At 39.7% G+C, this 20,035-nt stretch overlaps 2 protein-coding genes across 4 annotated transcripts in view; one reads left to right on the top strand and one right to left on the bottom strand.

The window, feature by feature from the left end:
• Positions 1-2,189: 2,189 nt before the first annotated feature.
• Positions 2,190-14,166, top strand: calm1b (calmodulin 1b). The gene is made up of 6 exons (XM_083562796.1): positions 2,190-2,344; positions 5,503-5,533; positions 8,109-8,252; positions 12,293-12,399; positions 12,489-12,624; positions 13,289-14,166. The coding sequence occupies exons 1-6, from the start codon at positions 2,342-2,344 to the stop codon at positions 13,315-13,317; spliced, it is 450 nt and encodes a 149-aa protein (XP_083418922.1). The 5' UTR covers positions 2,190-2,341; the 3' UTR covers positions 13,318-14,166.
• Positions 14,167-15,008: 842 nt separating this feature from the next.
• Positions 15,009-20,035, bottom strand: part of LOC310737925 (26S proteasome regulatory subunit 4-like) — an 8,213-nt gene continuing 3,186 nt past the window's right edge. Inside the window, exons 6-12 of one of the 3 annotated variants that reach the window (XM_083562694.1) lie at positions 19,228-19,356; positions 18,870-18,966; positions 17,121-17,310; positions 16,541-16,692; positions 16,223-16,377; positions 15,097-15,273; positions 15,009-15,048 (exon numbers count right to left, since the gene is read on the bottom strand). In XM_083562694.1, the coding sequence (XP_083418820.1) occupies positions 15,139-15,273; positions 16,223-16,377; positions 16,541-16,692; positions 17,121-17,310; positions 18,870-18,966; positions 19,228-19,356 (858 nt within the window). In that variant the 3' untranslated portion in view covers positions 15,009-15,048; positions 15,097-15,138. The remainder of the gene's footprint in view (positions 15,049-15,096; positions 15,274-16,222; positions 16,378-16,540; positions 16,693-17,120; positions 17,311-18,869; positions 18,967-19,227; positions 19,357-20,035) is intronic. The other 2 variants (XM_083562695.1, XM_083562696.1) reach the window with 2 other exon arrangements.

The raw sequence follows: 20,035 nt of genomic DNA, 5'->3' as shown, positions 1-20,035 counted from the left end.
GGCAAAATAGTGATAATATCTAAAGTATATATTATACAATATACAGATAATTACCTCTTGTCATACAGAGATCAGAGTAACAACATACACAGTACTGATCAAAATATTCCAATTGTTCTCTGGTCAAAGGGCTCTAAAGATTTCCTTTGACCAAACAAATCTATAAATGTACAGATGTTCCACTTTAATAATAAATCCTCCCTCAGCATGAAGAACAGCTTTACACACTCTCAGCATCTTTTACAGCTGAATCTCAGCTGAAATACTTTGCTGAGTCTCTTGTAAAACTTGCCAAAGATGTTCTTCACTAGTTGGAGGTTTCTTGTTCATCCCAGAGCAGTTCAGTAGAATTTAGGTGCGGTGACTGGACAGAACATTCCATGATAGATATTATTTTATGATATTATGATATAACAGTTATAACAAATTTCTGTTTGCTCTCTAAATAACACTTACAGAACTCAGATGTACGCTTCTGCTTATTGTCTTGTTGAAGTATGGAATGGTAGCCATGTTGGTTCAGGATTCCTTTCATCTGCATATATACTGTATAATGAGTTTACCAGTGGCAGGCTGTGCATTTGGTACCTGGGCCTTCAGTGGAGAGGAACCCGACTTAATCTACCTCCTAATACCACCATTATCATGTCACAATTATAGAAACCATCAATACAATAAAAAAAAAAACACAATATAACAACACGTGGCATTACAGAAAGACATTTCACATCTGGAGGTGAAAACCATTTTACTAAAACAACAAACCCAGTTACACTCCAAACCTCTACACTACAACCACAACTGTGCACCTACAACATCTGGAGCAGTTCAGTATCAATATTTGTCTAATAACATGACAAAAACATAAAAATTTAAATAAAATTTAACCTACTCACCAGAGATGCAGACTCATAATGTGCAGCGCCCCCCAGAGGCTGTAATCCAGTGGTACCGCTCGTATTCACTAGTCTGGAATTGGAGAACAAGCCCTTTCCAGCAGTACAGACTTTGAAGGCCCTGGGCAGATTAGATTGACATGGCAGCACATAGAGGCTGAAATCTGACTGGACAAAAAAAAATCCACCTACAAGTACTGGAAGCAGTGCAGCCGAGAGAAACGCTACGAAATGAAGAGAATAAACTGTTGGGAATAAATTAATACAATTTCAGGGAACAAATATTAGAATTTAGTGTGTAAATGTAGGTCAGCAGAGATACTTTGCTGACCCTGACCTCCTGACACTGATATATATATATATTAATATTTGTGGACAGCAAACGCTTTATATATAATTAATATATTTTATATTTCCTTAATGTAATTCAAATCAAATTACTGCAAAATGAAAATCCCCTGAATCATAGATACTAAATACGCATGAATAAAAAAAAAAACCTGAATAAACAAAACAAATCAATCACTCAGCCAATCAATTAATTAATCAGTCAATCAATCAGCTCCATAAAAACACAAGGTTGGATGAACATATGGAGGATGGAGGAACTATCATACATTTTAAGGTATATTTAAGAATCTTGTTAGTAAAAAATATATGATTTGCAAATGAAAGTGAATAAAATGTTTGTAAATTAAATATGAAGCTCCAAAAAATAAATCTCACAGCGCATTATTAATACATTTTATTAGATTGCATCTCTGAAAAACCGATCAATACTATACACATGTATCCTTCCGCGCCAGTAGAGGAGCGGGAGGATACAGTACGGTGAAGGTAGTAGTAGTTTGGCTGCTTCAGTGTGTAGGACCACTTTAGGTAGATTTCGCATTCGCCTGAACAAAATGTATATAAAAATGTAAAAAAATAAAATAAAATAAATGAATAGTAGCGAAAAACCTACTGGCGACGTGCATTAATATGTTAAAACGTATTAATAAAGAATCCAGTGTAAATTATCTACTTATTTAGGTAATTTCTGTTAAAAGGAATTACCTTTTTTTTTCTTTTTTTTTTTTTTTTTTACAAATCCTAAGAATTAAAAAAGTGAATGCTTTGTATGATAATTAAAAATACACATTTAGGATTGTTATCGTTTTTTAATCGTTTTGTATGATTTTTTTTAATCACTTTTAGGCTGAAATATATGTTTATATCGCTGTATATTAGTAATAACTGGTTCGGCCACCAGCAGCGCCCTCTAGTGGAGAGTGTAAACGCGGAAGTGCGCAGAGGGAGTGCCCCGGATGGAGGAACTCCCTGGCGGCACGGCGTGGCGGAGGGATACATTTCACACACATCCACACAGCAGACAGAACAAACAGCATCGCTGCGCCCCGTAAACCGCTTCCGCCCTAAGAGTCTCACTCCGCTCTACAAACAACATGGTGCGTATAAACGTTTCTATTATTTACTATCTATATTTATTCTTACATGTCTATATTGTTACATTTGTTTATCCTATTTGACATTTTGACGTTTTCTGTTTACCGGCGCACAAATATACGGCCTTAATATAGTCCCGATCTGTCTGTCTATGTGAGCTGGAAATTCGACATCAAACCTAAAACTCGAATTTATACAAGTAAAAAAAGATTTGTTTTAAATATAATGTTGTAGAAGAAACGCGTGTTAAATGTGTGGCATTGCCAGAATAAGGACAAGGAGAAGAGCCAAGCTGAACTGCGGGATTTAATGATGCAGCATCTGTCGGATTATTATAGGCGGATGGATATTAATTAATTAATTAACTCACCAATTAATCAATCAAATGAATTAAATGATTTCTTTATGATAATAAAAAAAATCACAATTTACATCACAATCACAATATATATAAATATATATATATATATATATATATATATATATATATATATATATATATATATATATATATATAAAATTTCTCCAAAATCAATCCTGTAGGACATGTAAGAAGTTCAGCTTCTTTAGAGTTAAATTCCAGGTCCTGAACATCTGGACAGAAGTTAATCAGTGTATCAGAAATCAGGAAGGATCCAAAGACCAAAGTGATCCTGATATAAACAGCATGGACATGTCAGTAAAAGAAAGGTAAAGATCCTGCATGAGCTGTAGGGATGATAACGTGTGTGTTGTGTGCTTATTTTATTGGAGTAATAAAATTATAAAATAAGATCAGTTCATCCACTCAATCGACCCTCAGAGCCGCCGGAATTTTTTATTTACATATAATAATAATAATAATAATAATAAAGTAGTGAGAAACATACAAATATAAATTAAGTATTCTTGGGATAAATAAAAGTGTCTGTAGAATTCAATATGCAACAATATATGGCCCGAATACGACCAGAGAATATGATGATTTTTTTTTATAGGGGATGGAGGGATAGAAAGATAGATGATTGAAGAAAGGATGGATGGATAGAGGGACAGAGTAAACAACTCACACAGACAAGGAAACAATTATAGTACAGGAGTTATTCATGGACTTGTGTGTGTGTGTGTGTGTGTGTGTGTGTGTGTGTGTGTGTGTGTGTATACACTCTTAAGCAGCTTTCCAGGCTCAGTGGGCTGAAATTGTACTGTGTTTGTGTGTGTGTGTGTGGGGGGGGGATTATCAATATGAATCATCATCCTTTAGTCATAAATAATAATAATAATAATAATAATAATTATAATAATAATAATGCCAGTTATATAATTAATAACTGATATAAATGCCCAAAGAGTTTGTGTGTATGCACAAGTGTGTGTGTGTGTGTGTGTGTGTGTGTGTGTGTGTGTGTGTGTGTGTGTGTGTGTGTGTGTGAGAGAGAGAGAGTGTGAGTGTGAGTGAGAGCGTGTGAGTGTGGATAAGTGTTGATGAATCAGCATGTTGTTCTGTATCTGTGTGTGTGTGTGTCTGTGTGTCTGTGTCATGCTCTCCTTGTCCACTGATCTGAACTGGAGATGCAGTGATGTTTATATTGTAGCAGATCTTCACTCAGACTCATGTATTATATTATTATAGAAACCCAAACACGTCACGTCACATCCAACCCAAACACACGTCACGTCACATACAACCCAAACACACGTCACGTCACATCCAAACCAAACACACTTCACGTCTCATCCAACCCAAACACACTTCACGTCTCATCCAACCCAAACACACGTCACGTCTCATCCAACCCAAACACACGTCACGTCACATTCAACCCAAACACACGTCACGTCACATCCAAACCAAACACACGTCACGTCTCATCCAACCCAAACACACTTCACGTCTCATCCAACCCAAACACACTTCACGTCTCATCCAACCCAAACACACTTCACGTCTCATCCAACCCAAACACACTTCACGTCTCATCCAACCCAAACACACTTCACGTCTCATCCAACCCAAACACACGTCACGTCTCATCCAACCCAAACACACGTCACGTCACATTCAACCCAAACACACGTCACGTCACATCCAAACCAAACACACGTCACGTCTCATCCAACCCAAACACACTTCACGTCTCATCCAACCCAAACACACGTCACGTCTCATCCAAACCAAACACACGTCACATCAATCATGTCCAAACCAAACACATGTCACATCTGAGTATTTAACAGTATTTATTTTTTTATATTAATTGTAATCCAGCAGCAACAATAACATCCAGTTAATACACTATTTATTAATAATAAATAATGTATGGAGGCTGAAAGTAAAGACTGTGGAGACTGTGTGCTTATTATGTGGAGACTGTGTGGAGATTGTGTGCTGATTGTGTACAGATTGTGTGGAGACTGTGTGGAGATTGTGTGGAGACTGTGGAGATTGTGTGCTGATTGTGTACAGGTTGTGTGGAGACTGTGTGGAGATTGTGTGGAGACTGTGTGGAGACTGTGTGGAGATTGTGTGCTGATTGTGTGGAGACTGTGTGGAGACTGTGTGCTGATTGTGTGGCGATTGTGTGCTGATTGTGTGGAGATTGTGTGGAGACTTTGTGGAGACTGTGTGCTGATTGTGTGGAGACTGTGTGGAGATTGTGTGCTGATTGTGTGGAGACTGTGTGCTGATTGTGTGGAGACTGTGTGCTGATTGTGTGGAGACTGTGTGCTGATTGTGTGGAGATTGTGTGGAGACTGTGTGCTGATTGTGTGGAGACTGTGTGCTGATTGTGTGGAGACTGTGTGGAGACTGTGTGCTGATTGTGTGGAGACTGTGTGCTGATTGTGTGGAGATTGTGTGGAGACTGTGTGGAGATTGTGTGGAGATTGTGTGCTGATTGTGTGCTGATAGAAGAATCTGTGCTGTCAGTCAAACTTGCTTATTAGCATATTAGGCCCTGCCTGTTATAACTGGACCATTGGTTGGTTGATTCATTTATTAATTAATTTTATTGCAGTATTTTTGTATTAAACACTTTGTCCACCTGCTTACACGTTTCCTGCGTGGGTTCTAGAGTTTAATTATAATATACTTTATAATAAGTGTTTATCTGCTTAATGTGGTTTTATACACAAATAAAAGAATAATAATAATAATATTTTCCTGTGCTGTGTGTTGAAGGCCGACCAGCTGACAGAGGAACAAATTGCAGGTAAGAGCTGATGACAACCCCGAGAATTTCCCTCCAAGTCTATTTTTTACTTTTATTACTTCCTCTTTTATTTCTCTCATTTTACTTCCACTTCTTTCATCGTAATCCATTTCTGTTTCCTCTTAATTTTATTCTACAACCCCAGTTATAAAAAAGTTTGGGATGCTGATTAAAACAGAATGCAATTATTTGCAAATCGAATAAACCCATATTTTATTTACAATGGAAAACATATCAAATGTTTAAACTGAGGATATTTACCATTCTAAGGAAATATATAAGGTTACATTTAATGACTGCTATAACAGTCCATATATAAAGTGGTGTGAAAAAGTGTGTCCTGATTTCATGTTTTTTGCATGGTTTTCACACTAACGTTTCAGATCATCAAACTAATTTAAATATTAGTAAAAGATAACACACGTAAACACAACATGCAAAAAAAAAAAGTGTTTCCCCCCCTGTTAAAACTGTGGTTTATCACACCTGAGTTCAATTTCTCTAGCTACATCCAGGCCTGATTACTGCCACACCTGTTCACCATCAAGAAACCACTGTATCTGGAAACTGAGGAGACCAGTTGCTGAAGTTTTGGGAGAGGAATGTTGTCCAATATGTGTCTGATACAGGATTCTAGTTGCTGAACAGTTCTGTGTTTTCTTTGTGGTGTTTTTCATTTCAATATGTTCATTCATCATTCATTTATTTTCTCCCACTTATCCGTAATTCGGGTCGCGGGGGCAGCAGTCTAAGCGGACCCCCGCCTTCGACTGCTGCCCAATCCTCACAGCACCGTCCCTTACGGTCCCTCCTGCAGGTGGTGAGCCCACGGGAAGGCGGCGCCACGTCACTCCGACGTCACGGACCTTGATATTTCCCTCGTAAGGGACCCCCGGAGCATAGAGGGTTAAGGGCCTTGCTCAAGGGCCCAAGAGTGGCAGCCTGGCGATACCGGGGCTCGAACCCCAGACCTTCCGATCGGCAACCCAGCGCCTTAACCGCTGGAGCCACCACTCCCCCATCATTTCAATATGTGCCAAATGTTTTCAATTGGTGAAACTGTCTAGATGGCAGAAAGTCCAGTTCAGCACACAGACTCTTCTACTACACAATCATGTTGTTGTAATAGATGCAGTAAGCATTGTCTTGCCAAAATACTCAAGGCCTTTCCTGAATAAGATGTTTTCTGGATGGAAGACGTTTTCTGAGAGACAGAAGATCATAATGATTTTCGCTCTTGTCTCTTATGCAAAAGATTTTTCTCCAGATTCTTCGAAACCTTTGATGATGATATTTACTGTAAATGATGATATTCAACTGTTTTCCAATTTGATGTTGAGGAACATTTATTCTGAAATTGTTCCATAGTTTATAGACAGTGTTTCACAAATTGGTGAAGCTCTCCAGATCTTTACTTCTGAGAGACTCTGCTTCTCTAAGATAATCATTCAACTGACTTGCTGTCAATTAACCTCATTAGTTACTAAATCTTTCTCCAACTGTTTCATTTTAATAACATTTATTTTGTTCCAGGCTTTTGTTGCCCCGCCTTTTTTGACACTTGTTTCAGACATTAAATTCAAAATGTTCACTTATTTTTTCCTTAGAAATGTTACATTTCCTCAGTGTACACAATTGATATGTATTCTATGTTCTATTGTGCATAAAATATGGGTTTATAAGATTTGTAGATTGCATTCTGTTTTTATCTTACACAGCTTCCCAATCTTTTGGAATTTGGGTTGTACATTTCTTCCTTTCTCTCCATCTATCTGTTCATTCATCAATTTCCATTTTTCTTGTCTTTTTTTCCTTTCATTCTCTTTTCTTTATTTGTTGTCTATTGTTCTTTTTAATTTGATCCCTCCTTCTTCCTCTTTCCTGGTCCACACATTCCTTTGTAGAGCTCTATTTCATTTTGTTTATTTTTCCACCCATCAGTTATCTTTCCTCTCACTTTCTTTTCCTGAAGTTCTTTCTCTTTATTATAATCTTTACTATACAATACACTATAGAATATTAGAATACAGAGACATGGTTTCATGAAGTGTGTTTTGTGTGAATGGGGCGCGGACTCTTGCCCTGCCACTCCTAAATAAGTGCATAAGAGTAATACAAAATTAAAATGATAGACAATAAAAGATAGATAGTGTTTTAAGGAGATTTTATAGAGGAGTGTAAAAGGATGGGTGAAAAGTAAGATGAGAAAGTGAGTAAGGGATGGATGGATAGATAAATGGATGAATAAGAGGTCAATAGAAAAGTGGAAAACAGGAAATATACAATATAGAGAAGAAAAAAATGTTGGGAGAAGGAAATGTATAGAAAAGATGACTAAAATAGAATAAGAGAAAGAAAGATTAAAAGTTAAAGTGACAAAAAAAAGAGCGATAGAAATAACGCATAATGAAATAAGAAGACAAAAAGAAAGAACGATAAATGAAAGTATGCTGTGTTTATAATGTGTGTATGTATAATGAGTGTGTGTGCTGGCAGTTGATGACCTCAGGTTAGAGAAGCATGTTGGTGTGAAGCTCCGCCCCTGATGATGTTTGTCTGTCTGTTTGTTTGTTAGAGTTTAAGGAGGCGTTTTCGCTGTTTGATAAAGATGGAGATGGAACCATCACCACTAAAGAGCTGGGAACAGTGATGCGCTCTCTGGGACAAAACCCCACTGAGGCCGAGCTGCAGGACATGATCAACGAAGTGGATGCTGATGGTGAGAAAGAGAGACATACAAATACTTTTACACTCATCTCTGAGAGAGAGAGTATTTGAGAAATAAATTGAAAAGAGAAAACTGATAAATTGAAAAAGAAATGTAGAATGAGATAAAGACAGCAACAAAAGAAGGAGAGAAAAGGATACAAAGTAAAAGAAAGACAAGGCAAGATAAGAGAGAAAAAAGAGATCAAACAGGAAGATGGCAAAATAGAAGCAAATAAATGGATGAAGAGAAAGAAAGAAAGAAAGAAAGAAAGAAAGAAAGAAAGAAAGAAAGAAAGAAAGAAAGGTAGCATAAAATAAGGGAAGAAACAGAAATGAAGTAGAGAAGAAAGAATGGGGAGAAGTGAGTAATTATTAAGTGTATAAGTTCCTGGTTTCAAGGTCGAACTCATCTCTACACCCGCTTCTGCTCTGACATCGTGTGTTTACAAAATGCAAAAATGAATGTCACCTTTAATCCCGTCTCCACCTGAGAATTTCCCTCCAGGTGGACAGTGATCAGATAACCGCTTTTAAAGCTTTATTTACAGCTTATTTTTTACCTCTACTGAATACTGACACTGCTGCTTCTCAAACTACTACTGACACTGCTGCCTCTCAATCCACTACTGACTACTGACACTGCTGCCTCTCAATCCACTACTGACTACTGACACTGCTGCCTCTCAATCTACTACTGACACTGCTGCTTCTCAAACTACTACTGACACTGCTGCCTCTTAATCTACTACTGACATTGCTGCTTCTCAATCTACTACTGACACTGCTGCCTCTCCATCTACTACTGACATTGCTGCTTCTCAATCTACTACTGACACTGCTGCCTCTCCATCTACTACTGACATTGCTGCTTCTCAATCTACTACTGACACTGCTGCCTCTCCATCTACTACTGACACTGCTGCCTCTCCATCTACTACTGACACTGCTGCTTCTCAAACTACTACTGACACTGCTGCCTCTTAATCTACTACTGACATTGCTGCTTCTCAATCTACTACTGACACTGCTGCCTCTCCATCTACTACTGACACTGCTGCCTCTCAATCTACTACTGACACTGCTGCTTCTCAAACTACTACTGACACTGCTGCCTCTTAATCTACTACTGACACTGCTGCTTCTCAAACTACTACTGACACTGCTGCCTCTCCATCTACTACTGACACTGCTGCTTCTCAAACTACTACTGACACTGCTGCTTTTCAAACTACTACTGACACTGCTGCCTCTCAATCTACTACTGACACTGCTGCTTCTCAATCTACTACCGACTACTGACACTGCTGCCTCTCAATCTACTACTGACTACTGACACTGCTGCTTCTTATCTACTACTGACTACTGACACTGCTGCTTCTCAAACTACTACTGACTACTGACACTGCTGCCTCTCCATCTACTACTGACACTGCTGCTTCTCAAACTACTACTGACACTGCTGCTTCTCAAACTTCTACTGACTACTGACACTGCTGCCTCTCGATCTACTACTGACTACCGACACTGCTGCTTCTCAATCTTCTACTGACTACCGACACTGCTGCTTCTCAATCTACTACTGACTACCCACACTGCTGCTTCTCAATCTACTACTGACTACCCACACTGCTGCTTCTCAATCTACTACTGACTACCCACACTGCTGCTTCTCAAACTTCTACTGACTACTGACACTGCTGCCTCTCGATCTACTACTGACTACCGACACTGCTGCTTCTCAATCTTCTACTGACTACTGACACTGCTGCTTCTCAAATGACTACTGACTACCGACACTGCTGCTTCTCAATCTACTACTGACACTGCTGCTTCTCAAATGACTACTGACTACCGACACTGCTACTTCTCGATCTACTACTGACTACCGACACTGCTGCTTCTCAATCTTCTACTGACTACCCACACTGCTGCTTCTCAATCTACTACTGACTACCCACACTGCTGCTTCTCAATCTACTACTGACTACCCACACTGCTGCTTCTCAAACTTCTACTGACTACTGACACTGCTGCCTCTCGATCTACTACTGACTTACGACACTGCTGCTTCTCAATCTTCTACTGACTACTGACACTGCTGCTTCTCAAATGACTACTGACTACCGACACTGCTGCTTCTCGATCTACTACTGACTACCCACACTGCTGCTTCTCAATCTACTACTGACTACCCACGCTGCTGCTTCTCAAACTACTACTGACTACTGACATTATTGCATCTCAATCTACTACTGACACTGCTGCTTCTCAATCTACTACTGACTACTGACACTGCTGCCTCTCAATCTACTACTGACACTGCTGCTTCTCAAACTACTATTGACTACTGACACTGCTGCTTCTCAAACTACTATTGACTACTGACACTGCTGCTTCTCAAACTACTACTGACACTGCTGCTTCTCAAACTACTACTGACACTGCTGCTTCTCAAACTACTACTGACTACTGACTACCGACACTGCTGCTTCTCGATCTACTACTGACTACTGACTACCGACACTGCTGCTTCTCGATCTACTACTGACTACTGACACTGCTGCTTCTCAATCTACTACTGACACTGCTGCTTCTCAAATGACTACTGACTACCGACACTGCTACTTCTCGATCTACTACTGACTACCGACACTGCTGCTTCTCGATCTACTACTGACTACTGACACTGCTGCTTCTCAATCTACTACTGACACTGCTGCTTCTCAAATGACTACTGACTACCGACACTGCTACTTCTCGATCTACTACTGACTACCGACACTGCTGCTTCTCGATCTACTACTGACTACTGACACTGCTGCTTCTCAATCTACTACTGACACTGCTGCTTCTCGAACTACTACTGACTACTGACACTGCTGCTTCTCAAACTACTACTGACTACTGACTATCGATACTGCTGCCTTCCGATCTACTACTGACTACCGACACTGCTGCTTCTCAATCTACTACTGACTACCGACACTGCTGCTTCTCAATCTACTACTGACACTGCTGCTTCTCAAATTACTACCGACACGGCTGCTTCTCGATCTACTACTGACTACCGACACTGCTGCTTCTCGATCTACTACTGACTACCGACACTGCTGCTTCTCAATCTACTACTGACCACTGACTACGATACTGCTGCCTTTCGATCTACTACTGACTACTGACACTGCTGCTTCTCAATCTACTACTGACACTGCTGCTTCTCAAACTACTACTGACTACTGACTACCGACACTGCTGCTTCTCGATCTACTACTGACTACCGACACTGCTGCTTTTCAATCTACTACTGACACTGCTGCTTCTCAAATTACTACCGACACGGCTGCTTCTCGATCTACTACTGACTACCGACACTGCTGCTTCTCGATCTACTACTGACTACCGACACTGCTGCTTCTCAATCTACTACTGACTACTGACTACGATACTGCTGCCTTTCGATCTACTACTGACTACTGACACTGCTGCTTCTCAATCTACTACTGACACTGCTGCTTCTCAAACTACTACTGACTACTGACTACCGACACTGCTGCTTCTCGATCTACTACTGACTACCGACACTGCTGCTTTTCAATCTACTACTGACACTGCTGCTTCTCAAATTACTACCGACACGGCTGCTTCTCGATCTACTACTGACTACCGACACTGCTGCTTCTCGATCTACTACTGACTACCGACACTGCTGCTTCTCAATCTACTACTGACTACCGACACTGCTGCTTCTCAATCTACTAACCACTGACACTGTGGGAGTCTGGGTGATGAACTGGCCTACCTGCAGTCTAGATTTTTTCACTATCATCACACACAGTCAACTGTCCCAGTGCAGTAAAATATCAGCACTTGGATTAGTGGAACAGAACTAATTGTTTTATAATATGATGCATCACATTTGCACCACCTTGAGTTCAGTCTCATTATCTGACCCAAGGTTACATAAGTTCATTTCCAGACCAGATCCTTCTTGTTGTTGGAGAAACAGAAATCTGTAGTGGAATGTTAATGATGGTGTGTTCCTTCTCTCAGGAAATGGAACAATCGACTTCCCTGAGTTCTTAACCATGATGGCCAGGAAGATGAAGGACACAGACAGTGAGGAGGAGATCCGCGAGGCCTTCCGGGTTTTTGATAAGGTTTGTCTAAGGTGCACACGATACACATCACACATCCAGGGTATGATTCTGTCCTGGAAGCTGATATGATGTCTAATTTGTGTGTCCAGGATGGAAATGGCTACATCAGTGCTGCAGAACTACGTCACGTCATGACAAACCTGGGCGAGAAGCTCACGGACGAGGAAGTGGACGAGATGATCAGAGAAGCAGATATTGATGGAGACGGTCAGGTGAACTACGAAGGTACAGAAGAAGGCTTCATCTCCAATTTCTCCTGCAGATTTATTTACTTATGCAGAAACTGCTCACACTGGAGACTCCTTCAACCTGACACTAATCCCTAACTGCTCAGATCTCTTCTCGGATTAGATAGTCTGAGCTCTGAGTAGTGGTTTAGAGGTTAGGGCTAGTGTTGATTAGGATTATCGGTAAGGGTGAGAGATTAGTGGTGTAGAGGTGAATATAACATTAGGATTATTGGTGACGATCGGATTTTAGAATTGAAGGTGGAGATTATAGAATGGCGAGGAAAATCTGCCCGAGTTCGGATTAGTGGATGAGAGAGTTGAGATTTGGGATAGTGTTAATAAATAGGATTAGTAGTAAGGGTTAGATATTAGGATTAATTTAAGAAAGTTAGAGATTAGTAGTAAAGATTAGAGTTTAAGGGCCCAAGTTTGACATATTGGCGATATCGAGACTTGAACCCCCGACCTTCTGATCAGTAACCCAGCACCTTAACCACTGAGCTCCCACAGATTAGTATTTGATTTAGCGCAGAGGGTTAGTGATCATTCAGTTGTTAATAAGCATGGATCAGTGGTGGCTAATGTTAAGAATGAGGGATTATATATGATAAGGGTTTTGATGAAATATTTTATTAGCAAAGTGTTTTTCTTTTTTTCAGAATTTGTACAGATGATGACTGCAAAGTGAAGCGTCCTGCAATCTCAGAAGAAAAGTTTTATTTACCTCTTATGGAAAAAAATACACTTATTGAGAGATGTTTCTGTACAGAAAATGTTTGAATGTTGAAATGAAAACTTCATCCTTTTGTCCACACGGATATCAAATCAAACAATCTGCATGCAATAGTTAGTACTCTCTCCTTCCCTGCAGACACCCCCCCCCCCCCAAAAAAAAAAAAAAACACACACTCAAACCAATAAATAACCTGCAGCTTCCTACACACTCCACACACGTTACTCTCTGGTCACGTCTGATCTCACCATCCCTCCATTTCTTTTACCTGCATGCAGAGTGACTGCGAGTTTCATAAAACTCATGACTTTTTTATCTCAAGATGAACAGCTACTGATGTGTTTCTTAGGCATGTGCTGATATTTATGTACGTACACACACACACACACACACACACACACACACGCACACATTTATATATAAATTGAACTTATTTAAAATCTAAATCAAATCTAAAAGTCAGAACAGTTCCTCACAATAATATCACACATGCCTAATGAATAATCTCTGGGAGAAAGGGACTGTTACTGTCTGCTCAGAATCTTTTTTTAAAAACTAATAAAAATATGTTAAAGTTTTAAACATTTGGCATGATTTAGGTTCCAGTGATGTTTATTTTTTTGGTGTTCATTTTTGCTTGGATGATCACCTTCCACTGTGGAGGAGAATCGCATGCATTATTAATTATTATTATTATTACTAATAAAAAACACATTTCCTTTGCTGAGTTTCGTTTACATCCATTCCAAGTTGTACATGCTACATTTTCTTTTTTTTTTTTCGAAAATAAAAAATCATAAACAACGGTGTGTTGTAATTATTTATGGCTCATTTTATTGAAACTTGAAATAACACATGGTCTCCCTCCCTCCCTCTCTCTCGCTTCCTCCCTCCCTCATGTGTATTTGCTTATTTAGCGGTGTTTCTCTCTGCCAGACTTTGTTGTCTTGTCTCTTACAGTGTTAATAAAGAAGCTGTCCGTCAGTGTCTCATAACCTGTCTTTTTCCCTAAATCTGTATCTCTATAACCAATCCAACTCTGTATATTCAGGTCCATCTTCTCTCTCTCTCTCTCTCTCTCTCTCTCTCTATTTCAGTTCATGCATCATTCCTAACTTCCCTCCACTCACAGATCCTTCTGTACTTCCATCTTTCCCCTCCTCCTTTTTCCCCACAGGTCCTTCCATCCATTTTCCTTTACTTCCTTTTCCCTACACACCATTTTGTTTTTCCTTCCGTCTTTTCATTACTTTCCGTTATTGTGTATGTGCTTTCTTTCCTGCAGTTCTAACCCACACATCCTCCCTTCCTCTACTCATTTGTAAATCTCACTCATCTCTTTTATATTAACACTAGAACAAAAAGGCTAAAAATAATCCCTGTAAACCTCTTTACCTTGTTGACCAGGTAACCAGTTGCCCTGCCCCCTGCTCATGACATCACTTCCACTGCTTCAGTTTCAATGGTTTTGTGTTGTTTATTGACAGTTTTGTCTTGAGCATGTTCTTGAGTCTTTTGCTCATGTTCCATATTTGTACATGAATTTTAACATAAAAACAGAACCACCACATTTCATCTGCACACACACACACACACATACACACACACACACACACACCCCAGAGAACAACTCACAGGCAAAAATATATAAATAAAAAAAACATTTATTTTCAGTTCCACATAGTCCTTTTCACTCACTCACACACACACACACACACACACACACACACACACACACACACACACACACACACACACACACACACACACACCGGGTTACAGGTACAAGCCTTCTGGAGTTCCCTCCTGCTTCTTATACAAAACGTTCTCTTTAGACTTCTTAAAATCTTCATTAGTGACCTTCATCCTGCGCTCACGGAGCGCCATGAGTCCGGCCTCGGTGCAGATCGCCTGACAGACACACACACACACACACACACACACACACACACACAGTAAAAAAATTAATTTTTTTTTAAACGTTAAATGTTCATTCATTAATGTTTATGAGCCAGTTTGCTCTGATGGAGGGAGTCTCCAGTGTCAACACTTTCTAAAAGGTGAGAGAAGATTAATATCTGCTATAACATTACTCAGAACCTGTTTCATGGACATTTCACAGCATTAATATAACTATAAACCTATAAAAAGTATGACATGGAGTCATTGTAATGTGTAGTCTTTCAGCTCTGCCCCGCCCACTAGTGGAGAAAGGTATTAGTGCAAGCCTTATACACTATAGATCAGCCATAACATTAAACCCACCTGCCTAATATTGAGGAGTTCCTCCTGGGCAGTAACAATGATTAGGTAGGTGGTACGTGTCATAGTATCATCTACATGATAGCCAGGACCCAGAGCATCAAACTGCCTCATCTGGCCTCAGCATCACTCACATTGTCTAGGTTGCTTTCCCCCCCCATTATGCATCCTATTGCCAACTTCATTCATCGCTCCATCATCCACTGTAGAAGCTTTGGGTGGTGTACTGGGGTCAGCATGGGCTCTCTGACTGTTCTACAGCTAAGCAGCAATAATGACCCATGACCCAGTGTCCAGCTCATCAGTTCTCCTTCTTTGTTAGAGGTTAGGAGTAGGTACTAACCCCTTCATACCAGGATAAAACACATTTAACCTGGTGATTTAGAGACGCTCTGACCCAGACGTCTAGACGCCACAATTTTGGTAAAGACGCTCTGATTCTTTACCATTTTTTCACAACTGACTGTTAACCTGCTTAAAACAAACTGACTGCTTGTGGATTTGATCTGGTATCACACACATTGGTGTATCACAAACACACACACACACACACACACACACACACACACACACACACACACACTCTGCTCAATCGTACCTTGATGTCGGCTCCAGAGAGATCGTCTTTCGCCAGTATGAGTTCATCAAGAGTGACATCATCAGCCAGAGTCATCCGGCTGGTGTGAATCTGGAAAATTCTTTTCTTGGTCTTCTCATCAGGCAGAGGAAACTCAATCTTACGATCGATCCTGCCTGAAATGACCACGACACATGGGTTCTCATCAGGAAACGCTGTTATGGATTTATTCCCTTCAGTAGCTGAGTGTATATTATATGACTGTGCGTTTATAGTGTACTGTAAATCGTTCCAGTGTGACACGTTCTGTGTGTGTGTGTGTGTGTGTGTGTTTAAAACCTGGTCTGATGAGCGCAGGGTCGAGCGTCTCGATGCGGTTCGTAGCCATGACGACTTTAACATCTCCACGCGAGTCGAAGCCGTCCAGCTGGTTGAGCAGCTCCAGCATCGTCCTCTGAATCTCACGCTCGCCTCCGGAGTTTGAGTCGTACCTGCGGCAAACGAGGAAATCAGATCAATCTTTTAAATCAGATCATTATTTCTGTTTTTATTCATTAACCAGAAAACAATGTAAATGAAATACAAATAAGAAGATTTGTCTCTCTGTTCATCATTAATATATTAGAAGTCTTTTTTATTTAGAAATCATTATCCAGTCGTTCCCAAGCTTTCAGTATAAACTGAACAGTCACACGCACACTAAATGTTCCAGTATCTGCATCGCTGTCAGGGTTTCTGCAGGTTTCACAGTCAAATGTAGGACTTTTTAAGACCTATTTCATTATTTCAAAACAAACAAAAAAACAAATGAAATAAATCTGTTTCTGTGGTACAATCCGAGAGATTCACCCCAATATTCTGATTGAAATCGTATCTGAAATGGATTTTTACGGCGCTGAATTTCGCAGCGTTGTCGTACCTCTTGGTCCCGATGGCGTCGATCTCATCGATGAAGACGATGGAGGGCGCGTGCTCTTCGGCCACTCTGAACAGCTCACGCACCAGTTTGGGTCCGTCGCCCAGGTACTTCTGGATCAGCTCGGAACCCACCACACGCAGGAACGTCGCTGACGTCTGATTGGCTACTGCTTTAGCCAGAAGGGTTTTACCTGCAGTGCGACATAAAAAAAAATAATTACTAATAATAACAATAATAATATAAAAACAGAATTCAAAATATATAAATTATGTAAAAGAAATACACTGAAGAGAGATTTTTTTTTTTTAATGAAATAGTTTTAGTTTTAAATAACTATTTACTTTTTAATATCAGTGAATAAAAACAGCCTGACTCCTCCCCCTTCTTTTTCAAAGGACACCTTAATATAATAATTCAATAAATAAATAAGCACTTTATGACTAGTACTAAAAAACTAGCTTAAAAAAATAACACTTTTAAAAATCCGTTTATAGTTTTCATCTGAACTGTTTTTTTTTTTTAGGGTTTATTTATAATTTACAAATAAATGCTGTACTTTTTCTTTATTGAATAACAATAATGTACAAGAGAAAATAAAACAGATCCTTTATTTAGTTTTAATTGCTGAAATTGTATAAAAGAATATCTGTGAAAACTAAACCCATTTAGTGCAAAATAAATCAATAAAAAAATTAAAATCTATTTTGAATGAGTTTAAAACAAAGGCAAACGCACTGTACTGTGTTTTCTTTATGTTTTAGTTTGAATTAAACACAAACTTTGGAATCTTTCTGTCGTTTTCTTTGGTCTGAATCTCTCCATCGCTAGTTTCATTCTGCAGCATCTTCTGTGTTACTGAGTTTAGCAGGTGGTGTGTCAGTAATAATGGTCCGTGGGGAAACACGGTGCTCCATGTGTAGTTAATAAAACATTTGTATTCTAATTACTCAAGTTAATTGAGGAATCGTTACAGCCCGATTTTACATATTTTTTTATATTAGTTCCTAAAGATTTCATTTTTAATATTTTAATAACTAAACACATATTATTATTTGGCCAAACGTTTGTGGACACTTCACCATATCCTTTTTGTGCTTTGTGAACTTCCACATTTAGTTTATTCTTATATCAGGGCTCCAGACAAAACAATAGGTGCAAAATAAAATTTTTAAGTGCCACACAAGAATTAACTTTAAAAACACTTTCTTCTTGCCATCATTTTACAGCATGGCCTGGGAACTGAAGCGATCATACAGGCGGTGTTGTATTTGATTTTTACCCCTTTCCATTATCTTTCAGCACGCAGTCCACCTGCACGAGACACTGCAAGTGCTAACGGTGTTTTCTGTGGCGCGCTTTTCACTATTATGTGATCACGAGCATTTTTACGCTTTTGACTATTGCAGTGTTTTTGTACCATTTTCAAAAAGTTGGAGCTCTATAGCAGGAGATTTTCCACTCTAACTCATCTAAAGCAGATCTCCATGGAGCTGGTTTTGTGCACAGGGGCATTGTCATGCTGGAACAGGTTTTGGGTCTCCAAGTACAACAGAAGCTCCAAAGTCTTTAAACAATTGTGTGGAAAAGTCAGGTGTCTTTGTCTGGGTCATGTAGTGTAGTGTGTATTAGGAATAGGATCAGAATGGGGATGAATATGGGGCAGGGGAGACTGGATAGAGGAATTTGATAATTTATCATGGTTATATAGTCGTTCTGATGAAGTGTGAGTGTGATGAGATCGAGACTGACCGGTTCCGGGAGGTCCGTACAGAATGACTCCTTTAGGAGGTTTAATTCCCATTTCCTCATAATACTCTGGGTGTGTGAGAGGCAGCTCTACTGACTCCTGTACATCAGCGTGCGCACACACACACACACACACACACACACACACACTTTAGTCACACGTGCATATAGCTGAACGAGCTGCTGTTTCAGATTAGAAATTCTCAGCAAGCACGTTCTCCTAATAACAATAACGTGCCGCAGGGTGACAGCCGTCAGCACATCACAGGTGTGACAGGTGTGAATTTACCCAGAATTCAGCAGAGCAGATAAATGAGCTCAGGTAAGTGAGTGGAGAAGAGTGTTAGAGAGACGTTCTTGCCTTGATCTCCTGGATCTGACTGTCCAGGCCTCCGATATCAGCGTATGTCTCCTGAGGAGCTTTCTCCACCTTCATCACCGTCACCAGGGGATCAGTGTCATCCATCAGCACACCGATCACCGCATGGACCTGCATATACACACACACACACTTATTATTGTCTTCTTATTCCAGTATGAAATTCTGTCATCATTATTTAATAGAGGGTCATTATGATTCCATTTCAGATAATAATCAAAAAAAATTAAACAGAAATGTGAAAATATCAGGGTTGGCAGATCATCCGTCTCCATACCCCCTGTCCTCTACATCTGCCTCTTTCAAACCAAAAACTTGAGGTTGGGGTTGAGGGGCAGAGCACAGTGAACGGTATATATACATACATACACACACACATACACATATATACATATATACACACACACACACACACACACACACACACACACACACACACACACACACACACACACACACACACAAGATAAAAATTAGAGAACAATTTATAAACAATTGAACAATTCTAAAATAATGTGATCTTCACTGCTCAACAGTTGAAGGAGTTTTTGTCGTGTCTATACCATGCTACCAGAACACCTCCACAAAATAACTAAGGCACTAAAAAAAACAATATTATTTTCCAGAAAACAAAAATTGATCAAAATTAGAGAACACTTTCAGATTCCTCCCAGTTATGGGTGTTAATCTGGTACCTGGTGCTAATTTCCTTGATTATCTGGCAACCCCTATTTAACTGGCAGCCTAACTTCCAGTTTCACTGACTCTGCGAGATGGTGCGCCGTACTAA

This window comes from Silurus aristotelis (assembly GCF_946808225.1).
Source record: "Silurus aristotelis genome assembly, chromosome: 15".
NCBI classification, from domain to species: Eukaryota; Metazoa; Chordata; class Actinopteri; order Siluriformes; family Siluridae; genus Silurus; species Silurus aristotelis.
The sequence above is the reverse complement of the archived record's forward strand: the minus strand, read 5'-3'. Positions and strand labels throughout refer to the sequence as shown.